The 16720-nt window shown below is 46.7% G+C and overlaps 1 protein-coding gene across 11 annotated transcripts in view; it reads right to left on the minus strand.

The window, feature by feature from the left end:
* COL11A2 (collagen type XI alpha 2 chain) overlaps positions 1-16720 on the minus strand; it is a 126423-nt gene that overhangs the window by 36559 nt on the left and 73144 nt on the right. For 2 of the 11 annotated variants that reach the window (XM_072125747.1, XM_072125745.1), the window contains 22 exons: positions 15893-16108; positions 15032-15178; positions 14550-14738; positions 13700-13759; positions 13204-13245; positions 12804-12866; positions 12640-12714; positions 12410-12496; positions 12267-12323; positions 11053-11106; positions 10390-10443; positions 10137-10190; positions 10003-10056; positions 8878-8931; positions 8748-8792; positions 8308-8361; positions 8189-8233; positions 8006-8104; positions 7868-7921; positions 5872-5916; positions 4320-4373; positions 1800-1844 (listed from right to left, as the gene is read on the minus strand). In XM_072125747.1, the coding sequence (XP_071981848.1) occupies positions 1800-1844; positions 4320-4373; positions 5872-5916; positions 7868-7921; positions 8006-8104; positions 8189-8233; positions 8308-8361; positions 8748-8792; positions 8878-8931; positions 10003-10056; positions 10137-10190; positions 10390-10443; positions 11053-11106; positions 12267-12323; positions 12410-12496; positions 12640-12714; positions 12804-12866; positions 13204-13245; positions 13700-13759; positions 14550-14738; positions 15032-15178; positions 15893-16108 (1647 nt within the window). The remainder of the gene's footprint in view (positions 1-1799; positions 1845-4319; positions 4374-5871; positions 5917-7867; positions 7922-8005; positions 8105-8188; positions 8234-8307; positions 8362-8747; positions 8793-8877; positions 8932-10002; positions 10057-10136; positions 10191-10389; positions 10444-11052; positions 11107-12266; positions 12324-12409; positions 12497-12639; positions 12715-12803; positions 12867-13203; positions 13246-13699; positions 13760-14549; positions 14739-15031; positions 15179-15892; positions 16109-16720) is intronic. The other 9 variants (XM_072125752.1, XM_072125750.1, XM_072125746.1 and 6 more) reach the window with 8 other exon arrangements.

A 16720-nucleotide genomic window follows, 5' to 3' on the forward strand; every position in this document is an offset into this window, starting at 1 on the left:
CCAGCTGTGGGACACGTGAGGGGGTCTAGCTGTAGGACACGTGAGGGGGTCTAGCTGTAGGATAGGTGAGGGGGTCTAGCTATAGGACACGTGAGGGGGTCTAGCTGTAGGACACGTGAGGGGGTCTAGCTGTAGTACACGTGAGGGGGTCTAGCTGTAGGACACGTGAGGGGGTCTAGCTGTAGGACACGTGAGCGGGTCTAGCTGTAGGACACGTGAGGGGGTCTAGCTGTAGGACACATTAGGGGGTCTAGCTTTAGGACACGTGAGGGAGGTCTAGCTGTAGGACACGTGAGGGAGGTCTAGCTGTAGGACACGTGAGGGAGGTCTAGCTGTAGGACAGGTGAGGGGGGTCTAGCTGTAGGACACGTGAGAGGGTCTAGCTGTAGGACACGTGAGAGGGTCTAAATGTAGGACACGTGAGGGGGTTTAGCTGTAGGACACGTGAGGGGGTCTGGCTGTAGGACAGGTGGGGGGGTCTAGATGTAGGACACGTGAGGGCGTCTAGCTGTAGGACACGTGAGAGGGTCTAAATGTAGGATACGTGAGGGGGTCTGGCTGTAGGACACATGAGGGGGTCTAGCAGTAGGACAAGTGAGGGAGTCTAGCTGTTGTACACTTGAGGGGGTCTAGCTGTTGTACACTTGAGGGGGTCTGGCTGTAGGACACGTGAGAGGGTCTAGCTGTAGGACACGTGAGGGGGTCTAGCTGTAGGACACGTGAGGGGGTCTAGCTGTAGGACACGTGAGGGGGTCTAGCTGTAGGACACGTGAGGGGGTCTAGCTGTAGGACACGTGAGGGGGTCTAGCTGTAGGACACGTGAGGGGGTCTAGCTGTAGGACACGTGAGGGGGTCTGGCTGTAGGACACGTGAGGGGGTCTAGCTGTAGGACACGTGAGGGGGTCTAGCTGTAGGACACGTGAGGGGGTCTAGCTGTAGGACACGTGAGGGGGTCTAGCTGTAGGACACGTGAGGGGGTCTAGCTGTAGGACATGTGAGGGGGGTCTGGCTGTAGGACAAGTGATGAGGGTCTAGCTGTAGGACACGTGAGGGGGTCTAGCTGTAGGACACGTGAGGGGGTCTAGCTGTAGGACAGGTGAGGGGGTCTAGCTGTAGGACAGGTGAGGGGGGTCTAGCTGTAGAACAGGTGAGGGGGTCTAGCTGTAGGACACGTGAGGGGGTCTAGCTGTAGGACACGTGAGGGGGTCTAGCTGTAGGACACGTGAGGGGGTCTAGCTGTAGGACAGGTGAGGGGGTCTAGCTGTAGGACAGGTGAGGGGGGTCTAGCTGTAGGACAGGTGAGGGGGTCTAGCTGTAGAACAGGTGAGGGGGTATAGCTGTAGGAGACGTGAGGGGGTCTAGCTGTAGGACAGGTGAGTGGGGTCTTGCTGTAGGACACGTGAGGGGGTCTAGCTGTAGGACACGTGAGGGGGTCTAGCTGTAGGACACGTGAGGCGGTCTGGCTGTAGGACACGTGAGGGGGGTCTGGCTGTAGGACAGGTGAGCAGGGTCTAGCTGTAGGACATGTGAGGGGGTCTAGCTGTAGGACACGTGAGAGGGTCTAGCTGTAGGACACGTGAGGGGGTCTAGCTGTAGGACACATGAGGGGGGTCCAGCTGTAGGACACGTGAGGGGGTCTGGCTGTAGGACACGTGAGGGGGTCTAGCTGTAGGACACATGAAGGGGGTCCAGCTGTAGGACACGTGAGGGGGTCTAGCTGTAGGACACGTGAGGGGGGTCTGGCTGTAGGACGGCAGGGAGGGGGCAGATAACTACAGGTAAGTCAGTTTTGTTTTTACCTTTTCTCCTTTATGTCCTTTAAGACCCCGGATTCCGTCCACTCCCTGTGAAGACAAAAGGGATCAGCAAAGATTCAGCAATGTCCATACAGCTTCCAGCAATAGACTCTTCCAGTTGACTATGTAAATATGGCGGCTATTAAGGTCCCCCCTCCCCGGGTCCTGATCCCCACCCAGTAACACCCAAAGTGACGCGCAGGGGAAAAGCTTTACAAATCCCTCGTCTGCAAAGAAACTGGCAGGAAAGGGTTTATAATTTCACCCCATTGTATCTGCACCCCCATTGTATCTGCACCCCCCCATTGTATATGTACCCCCATTGTATCTGTACCCCCATTGTATCTGTACCCCCCCATTGTATCTGTATCCCCCCATTGTATCTGTATCCCCCCATTGTATCTGTACCCCCATTGTATCTGTACCCCCCCCCCATTGTATCTGTACCCCCCCCATTGTATCTGTACCCCCCCCATTGTATCTCTACCCCCCCATTGTATCTCTACCCCCCCATTGTATCTCTACCCCCCATTGTATCTGTACCCCCCCATTGTATCTGTACCCCCCCATTGTATCTCTACCCCCATTGTATCTGTACCCCCCCATTGTATCTGTACCACCCATGGTATCTGTACCCCTCATTGTATCTGTACCCCCATTGTATCTGTACCCCTCATTGTATCTGTCCCCCCATTGTATCTGTACCCCCCATTGTATCTGTATCCCCCATTGTATCTGTCCCCCCATTGTATCTGTACCCCCCATTGTATCTGTATCCCCCATTGTATCTGTATCCCCCATTGTATCTCTATCCCCCATTGTATCTGTACCCCCCCATTGTATCTGTACCCCCATTGTATCTGTACCCCCATTGTATCTCTATCCCCCATTGTATCTCTATCCCCCATTGTATCTTTACCCCCCATTGTATCTGTATCCCCCATTGTATCTCTATCCCCCATTGTATCTCTATCCCCCATTGTATCTGTACCCCCCCATTGTATCTGTACCCCCATTGTATCTGTACCCTCCCCCCATTGTATCTGTACCCCCCATTGTATATCTACCCCCCATTGTATCTGTACCCCCCATTGTATCTGTACCCCCCATTGTATCTGTATCCCCCATTGTATCTCTATCCCCCATTGTATCTGTACCCCCCCATTGTATCTGTACCCCCATTGTATCTGTACCCCCATTGTATCTGTACCCTCCCCCCATTGTATCTGTACCCCCCATTGTATATCTACCCCCCATTGTATCTGTACCCCCATTGTATATCTACCTCCCATTGTATCTCTACTCCCCATTGTATTTGTACCCCCCATTGTATCTCTACTCCCCATTGTATTTGTACCCCCCATTGTATTTGTACCCCCCATTGTATTTGTACCCCCCATTGTATCTCTACCCCCCATTGTATCTCTACCCCCCATTGTATTTGTACCCCCTAATGTATTTGTACCCCCCATTGTATCTCTACCCCCCATTTTATTTGTACCCCCCATTGTATTTGTACCCACCATTGTATCTGTACCCACCTGACACCAGTACCTGTACCCCTATTGTATCTGTACCCCCCATTGTATCTGTACCCCCATTGTATCTGTACCCCCATTGTATCTGTATCCCCCCATTGTATCTGTAACCCCCCCATTGTATCTGTACCCCTCCATTGTATCTGTATCCCCCATTGTATCTGTACCCCCATTGTATCTGTACCCCCATTGTATCTGTATCCCCCCATTGTATCTGTAACCCCCCATTGTATCTGTACCCCCCATTGTATCTGTATCCCCCATTGTATCTGCACCCCCATTGTATCTGTACCCCCCCATTGTATCTGTACCCCCATTGTATCTGTACCCCCATTGTATCTGTACCCCCCCATTGTATCTGTACCCCTCATTGTATCTGTATCCCCCCATTGTATCTGTATCCCCCATTGTATCTGTACCCCCATTGTATCTGTCCCTCCATTGTATCTGTCCCTCCATTGTATCTGTACCCCCCATTGTATCTGTATCCCCATTGTATCTGTACCCCCCATTGTATCTGTATCCCCATTGTATCTGTACCCCCCATTGTATCTGTATCCCCCCCATTGTATCTGTACCCCCCATTGTATCTGTACCCCCCCATTGTATCTGTACCCCCCCATTGTATCTGTATTCCCCATTGTATCTGTATCCCCCCATTGTATCTGTACCCCCATTGTATCTGTATCCCCATTGTATCTGTACCCCCCATTGTATCTGTATCCCCCCCATTGTATCTGTACCCCCCCATTGTATCTGTACCCCCATTGTATCTGTATCCCCCCATTGTATCTGTATCCCCCCATTGTATCTGTATCCCCCATTGTATCTGTACCCCCATTGTATCTGTACCCTCCTGAGATTTGTAGAGCAATGGACCCCACATTTTATAACTCAACATCAACGCAATTATTTTCTTATATATATATGACATAATCTGAACATCCTAAAGGAAAAGGGGCAAGAAATGGAGAGGTTCCGGTACCTTCGCGCCCCGAGGTCCTGGATATCCAATGGGACCTTGTGGACCAGATGGACCCTGAGGGGATGAGACAGAAGACATTATATATAATAACTCTGCAGGACGGGTGATAAACCATTGGCGGCAACAAAATCCAATCCCAAAGGGTTAATGGATCCATAGAAAGAAAAATATATGGAAATGAAGGGAATTAAAAAAAGTTCAATAAAACTCCTGGAAATAATCACTGATTAACCCTTCCAGGATGTTTCTTCAGTTTTCATTGCTGCTTTCTATAAGACGCAACTTATTATCGTTTTTGTGAGTTACAGGTGTGAGGACTTATAGGGGCAGATTTATCAAAAGTGAAGCCTCACGAATGTGCAGCCGATTACTGCATCCCGGAGCACGGCCTACAATCACCCGGCACTGCTCACCGAAATGAGTCTGAGGGGCTCCAGGCCCAGAGCCCCTCTGGCTCATTCACACAATTGAGAATCTATAAGAAGAGCAGATCCTGCCAGAGGGGGCGCACACCAGGATGTCAGTGCTTGGTTTACAACCCTTTATCCTGGTGGTAAATGTCCTTTAAATATGTTGCAAATTCCAACTCGCCCCTCGGTGCAGCCACAATACTAGATCTGGGCCAATATCTGCAGGATGATGTGTATTTTGGACGTTGTGTATTTGGGATGCCTGTAGTTCATTGGCTTTTATACATCCTCTCAATGACGGGGTGTAAGAACCCCCCATTCTGGTTCCACAAATGACATCAGTAACATCTTGTTATCCTTATTCTGCTGATTTTAAAAACGTGTTTTTATATTTCTCAGCAAACTGAGAACTTGGTTTTTATGTGTAGACGCGGTTTTCACTGGAGCAACAATTGGGTACATTTTCCAGTTTTGTTTCATTGCATTGGAAGAGAGATGACCAAAAAAAGCTGAATTTTAAGCATATTTTTTTAGTGCTCATTGAGAGATGTAGATAATGTTGTTGCTTCCTCCATCCTGTGTCACCTCCCCTAATGGTGGACCAGCGCCCGATGCACAAAGCTCATGAATGTGTCCGGCTGTGGAACACAGAACATTCGGGTCCAGATGTAAGAAACAATGTAGTAAGTGCAGCCTCCGGATGTGCGGAGTGCAGCAGGTTACTGGAGCACGGTCTTCTATAATCTGGCGCCCCCCGCACTGCTCGTCCCTCTAGGGGCGCATTTTCTCTGTCTTGTTGAAGAGGAAGATGAAGAAACCACGGCTGCAGCTTTATGTGTCATGTACGTGCTGATAAGTGTTAACTCTGACCACGGCCATTGCCGCAGGAGCCCCGGTCACTGCCGGTCACCACTGTCGCCCTGAGGACTATGGGTGCTCACTGTGATGTATATCTAGGTGCTGTGTGTCGCTGCGCACTTCATGTACTGACCATGAAATATAAAGCTATAGATGGCTACACATGACCCGGATTTTGGCAGTGCCGGAGGGGTCACCCGGAGGACCTCACTGAGGATACAAGCAAAGTCATCAGAACAAGGTAATAACTATAGAGGGCGAATGAGGAGACAAATCCAACTTACCTGGTTTCCTTTGAAGCCGCCAGGACCTTCTTTACCAGGATGACCCTAGAAAGAAAGAAGACACAAGTATTAGAATAATACTTGTATTCCTTTAGGTAGGTCCTCAGGTACAGGTGATGGGGACAGTCAGGAGATGACTGTGCTATAGGTCCTAAGCTATAGGCTATGGGGACAGTCAGTAGTCAGGAGATGACTGTGCTATAGGTCCTCAGCTATAGGCTATAGGAACAGTCAGTAGTCAGGAGATGACTGTGCTATAGGTCCTCAGCTATAGGCTATGGGGACAGTCAGTAGTCAGGACATGACTGTGCTATAGGTCCTCAGCTATAGGCTATGGGGACAGTCAGTAGTCAGGACATGACTGTGCTATAGGTCCTAAGCTATAGGCTATGGGGACAGTCAGTAGTCAGGACATGACTGTGCTATAGGTCCTCAGCTATAGGCTATGGGGACAGTCAGTAGTCAGGAGATGACTGTGCTATAGGTCCTCAGCTATAGGCTATGGGGACATTCAGTAGTCAGGAGATGACTGTGCTATAGGTCCTCAGCTATAGGCTATAGGAACAGTCAGTAGTCAGGAGATGACTGTGCTATAGGTCCTCAGCTATAGGCTATGGGGACAGTCAGTAGTCAGGACATGACTGTGCTATAGGTCCTCAGCTATAGGCTATGGGGACAGTCAGTAGTCAGGAGATGACTGTGCTATAGGTCCTCAGCTATAGGCTATGGGGACATTCAGTAGTCAGGAGATGACTGTGCTATAGGTCCTCAGCTATAGGCTATAGGAACAGTCAGTAGTCAGGAGATGACTGTGCTATAGGTCCTCAGCTATAGGCTATGGGGACAGTCAGTAGTCAGGACATGACTGTGCTATAGGTCCTCAGCTATAGGCTATGGGGACAGTCAGTAGTCAGGAGATGACTGTGCTATAGGTCCTCAGCTATAGGCTATGGGGACATTCAGTAGTCAGGAGATGACTGTGCTATAGGTCCTCAGCTATAGGCTATGGGGACAGTCAGTAGTCAGGAGATGACTGTGCTATAGGTCCTCAGCTATAGGCTATGGGGACAGTCAGTAGTCAGGACATGACTGTGCTATAGGTCCTAAGCTATAGGCTATGGGGACAGTCAGTAGTCAGGAGATGACTGTGCTATAGGTCCTCAGCTATAGGCTATGGGGACATTCAGTAGTCAGGAGATGACTGTGCTATAGGTCCTCAGCTATAGGCTATGGGGACAGTCAGTAGTCAGGAGATGACTGTGCTATAGGTCCTCAGCTATAGGCTATAGGAACAGTCAGTAGTCAGGAGATGACTGTGCTATAGGTCCTCAGCTATAGGCTATGGGGACAGTCAGTAGTCAGGAGATGACTGTGCTATAGGTCCTAAGCTATAGGCTATGGGGACAGTCAGTAGTCAGGACATGACTGTGCTATAGGTCCTAAGCTATAGGCTATGGGGACAGTCAGTAGTCAGGAGATGACTGTGCTATAGGTCCTCAGCTATAGGCTATGGGGACATTCAGTAGTCAGGAGATGACTGTGCTATAGGTCCTAAGCTACAGGCTATGGGGACAGTCAGTAGTCAGGAGATGACTGTGCTATAGGTCCTCAGCTATAGGCTATGGGGACAGTCAGTAGTCAGGAGATGACTGCGCTATAGGTCCTCAGCTATAGGCTATGGGGACAGTCAGTAGTCAGGACATGACTGTGCTATAGGTCCTCAGCTATAGGCTATGGGGACAGTCAGTAGTCAGGAGATGACTGTGCTATAGGTCCTCAGCTATAGGCTATGGGGACAGTCAGTAGTAACTAATTTACGCCATGAGCCTCAATGGTTTTGCCATGTCTGTGGTTCTTGGGTTGGACGATGATTGCACCTTGTAGTAGAATAATCTTCTCCTACTTGTGCTTCATGGCTGACTGCAGTCTGGTTTATATAAAAAAGGACTAAGATACGAGCTGAAACCCTGTTATAGTATGATAAGTATATACTTACAGGAGGTCCATCAGAGCCGGGAATACCGGGAAGGCCGGGTTTTCCTGTAGGTCCCTATAAGTAAATATATAAAGGTTTAACCCTGTATTATAAGTAATTTTATACTTTTTCCATAATAATCCCAATAACTTTGCTTACAGTCTCTCCTGGAGGTCCCTGAGCCCCCTGTGGCCCGGAGAGTCCCTGTGTCCCAGGAGTTCCCTGCTGTCCTGGAGGTCCCGGTTCACCTTGTGGGCCCTAAAAAACAGAGAGCAATAAAATTAAGCATTTGTCCCTTATACGTTGTGTCCCTCTCTCCATCTTTGTTACTTTGATACTCACCAGGTTTCCTTTGGGTCCCACATGTCCATCCATACCTCGTACACCCTGTACAGACAGAAATCACGTTAGGACAGACACTCATCAGACTGGAGAACATGTGACGGATGGAGGCTACTCACAGGTGGGCCGGGGTTGCCCGGGGGGCCTTTGGGTCCTAGCAAACCTCTGACACCCTATAAAAATATAAAGATGACCACTTATTATAGTATAAACAATGTTACTAATTATACATCAGATAGAACTGGCCAGAAATCTCCCATAGACCAAACAAGCTTCTAGTCTCCACGTTACATGTGAATGCTTGGCCCGGGATGCATGTGCTGCCATATGGAGGAAGGTAATGAGCACCTGCAGGACACCTCCTATAGCAGTAATTTATCTCCTTGGGAACTAAGGGTTAATCATGATAAAATCAGCAGGCCCGATCCTTGGCTCCTCCAACACTATTGGCTGAAGAGTCAGAAGGACCTTCGGCCCATATTATCGGTTCTGATGGAAATCATATAAAAATATTGTCTATAAATAATTACTAAAATAAAAGTATAATAAATGTTCTTACTGGTTCACCGGGAAGTCCGCGGGGTCCAACATCTCCATCACCTCCCTAAGACATAATGAAGGACACGATCAGCCAATGATTGAAGCCTGCGGGGATTTGGAAGCCTAAAATTATGAAAGTAAGGACTTACCCTTTCTCCATCTTCTCCTGGAGGTCCCATGGGACCCTGAGTGCCACCATCACCCTACAAAGACAAGACACCCCCAGTCAGTGACCCGTGGCCCCCGGCATCTAGTAACAATGTGACTGTACGGGGCAGGACCAATACACAAAGATAGAGGAGTCTACGAAAACCAGACGTCAGGGGTCCATGAAATCCTCATTTCTTACTTCATTCATTAAAAGGCCTGCTCTCATCCAAGCCATTTTTAATTAAAAAAATTGGCAAAATGGCCATAATTTTTTAGTGAAAATTAATTTCTCTGTCTTTATCCATTTTCTGGAATGAGGATATAAGCTTAGAATCTGTGCTGTCATCAGTAGTGGATTATAATATAAGTGGTTTGGGTGGTAGCCCGGGGCCCAAGTCTTCTAGGGGGCCCAGGGACACCCAAACCCAACTCAATTTTAAACTGAGGACCTTCACCCATTAAATCCTCCCACATGTGTTCAAGCTTTCAATACACATGTGCACAAGAGCCATTTCAGGGTCTTTAGTCCACTAGAAGTTGGGTCAGAGGGTTGTACTAATCATTTACCCTAACTCTATGTCTTATGAAGCACAATATATTATTGGGTGATGTACAGGGGGCTCTACCTCTGCTTCTGATGAGCTGTGTAGGTGCTGCACCCATGTGGGGCAGTAGTGCCAAGCCCAATAATCCATGGGGGGACCATTGGTTATATATGCTGGTCTACAGGAGGCCTAAACCTGTTCTATTGTCACGTCTAATTTTCCCACAACTAAATACTTCTGCTTCTTTGTCACATTATTATGGTTATAAGATTTTACATTTATTGTGTTCTTCACATATTTTTCTTTCCATTTTATTACCGATATCTGATTATTATGTGATTATTTGTACGGTGTTGTACTGACGATGCTTTAAAATATAGTTGAAGCTACTAATATTTCCACAGAGAGAATCTTTCGTTGTACATTGATGATTACGGGCACATCGTTATTTGTAGGTGTAAAGAAGTGGAGCCGTAATTGTACTTTATGTAAAAATATATATAGGGGGAGGTCAAGTGAAAGAAAACAAACAATGTGTCCTGCCGGTAATTCCCCCCATTGTGATCGTATGTTCCTTACCCGATGACCTTTTTCTCCTGGTAATCCGGGTAACCCATCAAAGCCGCGTTCACCCTGCACAGGAACAAAGATGGTGAAGCCACTGGGTGGTGGAGCAGCAAGGACATGACGGAGACCAAAAGTGGAATATTTACCTTATTACCAAATTCACCAGGAAGACCACGAGCTCCATCAGCACCAGCGCGACCCTACGAGAAAGATAATGTATCCGGAGATCAGCACAAGAGCCGTAGCCCGACCCCTGCCCGACCCCTGCCTGACCCATGCCCGACCCCTGCCCGACCCCTGCCTGACCCATGCCCGACCACTGCCCGACCCCTGCCCGAGGGACCACATATTCAGGTTATGTTCCCAATCACTCAACTCCTTAAAAATTTTAGTCCTTACCCTTCTCCCTGCTTTTCCTGGAGGTCCAGACAGTCCCTGGGGTCCTCTTTGACCCTAAAAATGAGCAAAAACTGTTTTATATTGTTAAACACAAGAATCTCCATTAGATCCTCAAGTTTTCATCAAATTCAGACAGAAAAGTGTTTTGGGGTCATGTGCCTAATGGTTGTGCTGTAAATAGAACCAAATTTAGAAGTAAAAAATAAAAAAAATATTTCTTTTCTATCTCAGACCTCTTGTGTTCATCTTTTATGTAAAGATGGGAATATTTCAATGCATTGCCATGACCCCAGTGTCTAATAAGTGCTATGACAAGGGAACATCTCACCATTCCCTATAATATCCATAGACAAGTCACAGGGTTATATCAAGGACCTAATGCTTTGTAAGGGGAATGTGGTCACGTCCACCAATATGGGGATATCTGTGGCATCACATGGGGGGGTCATACAACATTTACAGGTGGAAGGGACACAGAGGTGACATATAATCCAGGCCACTGACACCAATAGCTGAATCCACATCACCAGGGCACACGTTGTGTTGGTTCAAACTTAACTACACTCCGAAAAATTTTATTGAATTCCATAAATTCCTAAACTGATGAGTAACAAAAATAAAATCTGATGTGTTTCCCTAGAGGATGTGACCAAGCTTAATTACCTGGGGACCAATGTCTCCTTGATCGCCCTTTAATCCCGAATTTCCAGGTGGTCCCTGAAATCAAAATCAAAAAGAAATGTAAAAAAGTTACAGAGCGCAGAAAAAACTTTTTGCTAAAATTCTATCTGACTTCAAATGAAATTCTGATGATTTATACAACAGACTGAATTCTTCAGGATCACGAGATTGAATTTCTTGTTAATGATAATTGTTTGATACTGAGACACAGATGGAATATAATAAAATGGTACATTGATTATTAATAAAAAAATGTATTAAGTTACATTTACATTTCACTGGAAAACTACAATCAACATCCAAACATCTACAGCTACAGTACATTATACAATCTCGGTGCAGACCACATCTGGTTGACCAGACACAGACCCAACAACATCATCTACTAAATCCTAATTTTCTCCAACTTCTCTCAGCCAGGATTATGGTGGTTTGTCCACCTGAAACCCATTTTCCTGGAGAACTCCTCTGGACATGCAGGTTTGTGAACAATAAGGGTCACATCGGGGCAGATTTACTTACCCGGTCCTGTCGCGATCCAGCGCCGCGTTCTCTGCGGTGGATTCGGGTCCGGACGGGATTCACTAAGGCAGTTCCTCCGGCATCCACCAGGTGGCGCTGCTGCGCTGAGGTCTGCCGAGGCCCGCCGGAATGCACTGAAGTTCACCGTCCTACACTGGGTGCAGGTAAGCGCGTGTCAAGCGACACTTTTTTTTTTTTAAATACGTCGGTTTTTCCGAATCCGTCTGGTTTTCGTACGGCCACGCCCCCCCCCGATTTCCGTCGTGTGCATGCCGCCGCCGATGCGCCACAATCCGATCGGGTTTGCCAAAATCCCAGGGCAATTTAGGGAAAATCGGCGGAAAACGGAAAAATTCGGGTAACCCGCCGTAAAAACATGATTCGAGCCCTTAGTAAATGACCCCCATTGTCTTCACAAGATCCTGGATTGGGAACTTTTCTCTTTGTTCAATGAAATGGTTGATTGATCCCCAACTTGTAGAGATGATATAAAGCTCCTGTGTCCGGCCGGGGTTGGTCTGGTAACATTCCAGATGTTGACCTCTTAAAAAACCCATTTATATTGTTCCTGCTTATTTTTCTATAAACCTTAAAACAAACTATGAAACAAAGTAATAATGTAAACTTTTGGTAATGTTTGTATTTCAATCATCATCTTTCCTGTTACTCCTTACCAAGGGTCCAGATCTTCCAGTGTAACCCATGGGTCCGGCAGGTCCACGCAGAGCCAACTGCAGACACAACATGTAATGAGTAAATTACATCAGAAAACTTTGAACAATTTTACTAATTCAGTCTTGAGCTGGATGAGTCGTACCCGCGCCTGCTGTAAGATCGCTGCTGCCTGAGCTTCTTGTGCAGAAACTACCGGCCCCTTGTCACCACCGCTGGCTCCAAAGCGGAACTAAGGAGAGAACCAGATGAAAAGCTTTAATCTCTTATAAAATGTTGATTTAATTCATGAATTTGACACCACAATCTCTAGAAAATTATTCTCATAATGAGAGATATATTATATATTATCTAAATTAATTCATGGACACTTACCGGTAGCATAACGGAGCTGCCGGGCTGTCCTGGCAATCCATTGGCTCCCGGTAGACCGGCTCTTCCTGGAGGACCCTACAAGTAAAGAGAAGGTGATACATTGTATAACAGGCTAAACAATTGTATCACATATATTGGGAATCCTCCATTGGTAATCTTCCTACCCTCTCTCCAGGGTCACCAATAGGTCCAGGATGACCATGTGTTCCAGGGGGACCGGGCTGACCCTGTGGTCACAAAAAGGAAGATTGAAGAAACATTGCAGAACACGATGCACATCATTAAGACAAACCCAAGATACTGCATATCAGACAAGTTCCTACACTGCGATATGGTTACAAATGTGACTATCACAAGTAAAGGAGGAAGATTCATCCTGTTTTGAACCAAATTTTTTGTGGTTTATTCTTTTTTTCATTTCTCCCTTTTTAATTTGCTTTTAACCAATAACAATAGAAAGATCAGCAGAAAATCTTCTTCAGAGACTCCAAAAACAAATATCATTGGGACCATCTTCTGTATGAGATATGAATACACAAGTAATTATAGTAATATGTCACCTACCGCGGGTCCTTCGGGTCCTGGGGGACCTTCCACTAACATTCCCTGGAAAAGAACACAAAGGGCTCAGGATCCTGATATGATCTGTAATTTACCTCAATATCACATGGGAAATCTCCTAAATATTGAGAAAATGCTAAATACCCAGAACACCAATGTGAATAATTTGTATCTCTTATGTGAATGGGTGTAAAGGTGGCCATACTCTGCGTTGTGTAGGCGAGTGCTCTGCCCCAGCCTTGATTTCCCCTTACAGGCGCTCTCTAGGCGAATCTCAAAGTAAACAATTATGGACATCTCCAAATTTTCCTTCCTTTGACATCTTATGAGAGTATGATCAGGCATGTTTAAATTCAACATGCCTGATCTGTCTTTCCATAATAAAGTGTTTCGGAGAAGGATCGTTGCAGCCACATTTCCACTAGGATCCGTGTTTCCGCTGCCTCCTCTTAGGCTTAGATGGTACAATATGTATAGTGTGTCCCCGGCTTATACTTACTGATTCCATGTGAGCCGGGTCCCCCTTTTCTCCTTTCAGTCCTCGGGGACCACTGATAGCCTGTGGGTAGCAGACATATAACCACAAAGACACGGTTGTTTAGTATCACTCATAAACACCATAACCCTCTCACACGTCCCCCTGACATGTCCCCAATCATCTTACTGAGTGCCCTAACAATATTATTATATTCTCTATAAGTCAGATTTCATATGTTATGACTTTAATCTTCCCTACAATGAATATAATTAAACAATAAGTATAAACGGAGGTCTGCAGATCTCTAAGCTCATATGTATCTGACATATGATGTGACCCCAGTAATACATGAGTGGCAGCTACGCAACGCATTTCCATCAGCCAAGCTGCAACGTTCCCCATTCCAGACACAACTCTGATAGATCATAAAATTCCAGGGGAATATTGGGAATTCTATGATGCCGTAAGCAAGAGTCAGAAAGAATCCTGTAGATGTCCCCATTGGGATTACTACAATTCTGACTTCACCTAATAGAACATGATGTCACCACGACATCATCATCTATCTGAGCAATGAGGATAAGTAGAGACAAAGCAAGGACCACAGGTAGGTGACATTAGGAGAGGAGCGAAGGCCGAAGAAGACCCTGACACATCCAGAAGGTGAAGAAGACACAAGGGACAAGTGGTCAACACCGGAGAATCTTTCCAGATGAAGGAAGAAGGAATTATAAGTATCAGTGACCGGACACGAGGGGAGGAGAGACGGACAAGACAAAGGATTTCAGACGCAAGAAGATACATGAAAAACGGACACCAGAAGGACCAGGGAGGGAGGGATTTTCATGTGACTTGGATATGTGAGACTTACACCTCCACTCTCAGGGGTCTCTGCGGAGAGGACTGGACCCAGGTGTGTACTCTCCGAACCCTCATGATAGTCCTTGTACACATACTCATAGTCCAGCCCGATGGTTGGATTTTCCTCCTCTCCGACCACATATTCCTCTATGAAGGAATCACTACCCTTGACATCTGTTGAAGGAGCATTTTCCTTTTCCTTTTTGGGGGGCAAATAAGGTGAGAATAAGGATAAGAAAAGGAATAATAGGAGGAGAAGGTGAAATCAAAAAAGAGCCAAAACATTGTAGGTCTGAGGTTGCACAGATACAAGTATCAAGTCTTTAAAGGTATAAAGAGACTGTAGAGAATCCCATTGGTTGGGAAGGGTTGGGAATAGCATCAAAAATGACATTTTGACAAATAATTTTCAGGAACAGTCCAAGATAAGAAGGCGTCCTGAACCATAGGATGTGGACTCCATCCCTGCCTGGTGGAGGAGCCAATGGTTACCTGTGGATTGGGTGGAACTTCTTGAGTAGGTTCTTCCTCCCAAACCTCATAAACATCCTCCTCATTGGGTGATACAGTATAATCTGGGCTTTGTTCTAGCACCGTAGGCTCAGGGGTCAAGATAGGTTCAGTGGTCGGGGCAGGGTCCTTCAAAACCACCAACAGTGAGGAATGGAAAAAGGAAGAACCAGCAAGAAGGGAGATAGAAGAAATAGAACGGAGGAAACAGGTGGAAAAAAGAAGTGAAGTTCAAATGATTGCAGTGAAAGAAGGGAAGAAAATAAAATGGCGAGCATTAGTTGGTTATCAATTGTAAAGTCTATTCCCCATCATACTGAAGATTTACTGAAGATTGAGTCATTATCGGCCGCTATGAGAGAAGATAATGAATCCGCTCAGAAATGACTTCAGATGATGCCCCCCCCCATCCGTGGATGGAGGGAGTGGGAAATATTTCATTCATTTATTCAATGTAACAAACAGTTACACAAACTGCAAAATACGAGACCCCTGAAGGAACAGAACATCAGCCAAAGGACAATCATGGGGAATATTTACTGGATGTGTTCCAATTTATGATGTAAATAATAATCTTCTGTAAATTAGGGGGGGGAGGGGGCCGTCGTTCTGTGGATTTTCAGGGGTCTTTTGTTTTGCACAGACAACAATGAATGAACCCCAAGCTGGGAGCAGCAAGCACGGAATGGAATAACACAAGTCAGACACGAGGACAAACAAATATCATCAACATCTCCATGTAGAAGCCCATATCCCCTGGAAGGTAGGATCATGGGGTAACTGTGGGGGGTTATGTATGTCAGATCGCGCCCCTGGCATCTGCATACTTCGTTTTTGCTCTACCTGCTGGTAACTATTCCCCACGTTCCTCCTCTTGGCGGCGGCAAACTTTTTCTTGGGCTGAGCTTTGCCCACAGAATTTTTCCCTGGGGTGTTTCGCTTGGTGGGGGCTTTGCCTACAACACCATTTTTCGCTTTGCCAGTGCTCTTTGCCGGAGGAGGCACCTTGGGTTTCGACTTGGCCGGTGGCTTGTGATTTTTGGATTTTGCTTTGTTTTTCTGCCAGTGGCCATGGCAGGTAAGATAGGGAGGAGGACATGGGGCAGGTAGTGACAATGGAGAACATGTGGGACACAGACAAAAAAATGGATTGGAGAAAAAGAGAGAGAAAGAAACATGAATAAAACATGTGATGAACAGACGACGGTCAATGGATGCAGGAACCAGGCGTCGCCCAGCAAGGAAAAGTCAGGGGAGTGCTCAGTTCCATCATGACTGCAAATATCCCATATCTGTCCTAACATCTCATCCACCGAGGAGGCAATGCTCATCCTCTGCTGCTTCTACATGCAACATCATCATCTCTGAATCCTCATCCCCCCAGAGATATCCAGAAACAGGAGCTAACACACAACAAATGAGTAACACAGAGCACACAGGAGTAACACAGAGCACACAGGAGTAACACACAGCACTAAGGAGTAACACAGAGCACACAGGAGTAACACAGAGCACACAGGAGTAACACAAAGCACACAGGAGTAATACAGAGCACACAGGGGAAACACACACTGCACAGGAGTAACACAGAGCACACAGGAGTAACACATAGCACACAGGAGTAACACATAGCACACAGGAGCAACACACAACACACAGGAGCAACACACA

The sequence above is a fragment of the Engystomops pustulosus genome, chromosome 9 (assembly GCF_040894005.1).
Source record: "Engystomops pustulosus chromosome 9, aEngPut4.maternal, whole genome shotgun sequence".
NCBI classification, from domain to species: Eukaryota; Metazoa; Chordata; class Amphibia; order Anura; family Leptodactylidae; genus Engystomops; species Engystomops pustulosus.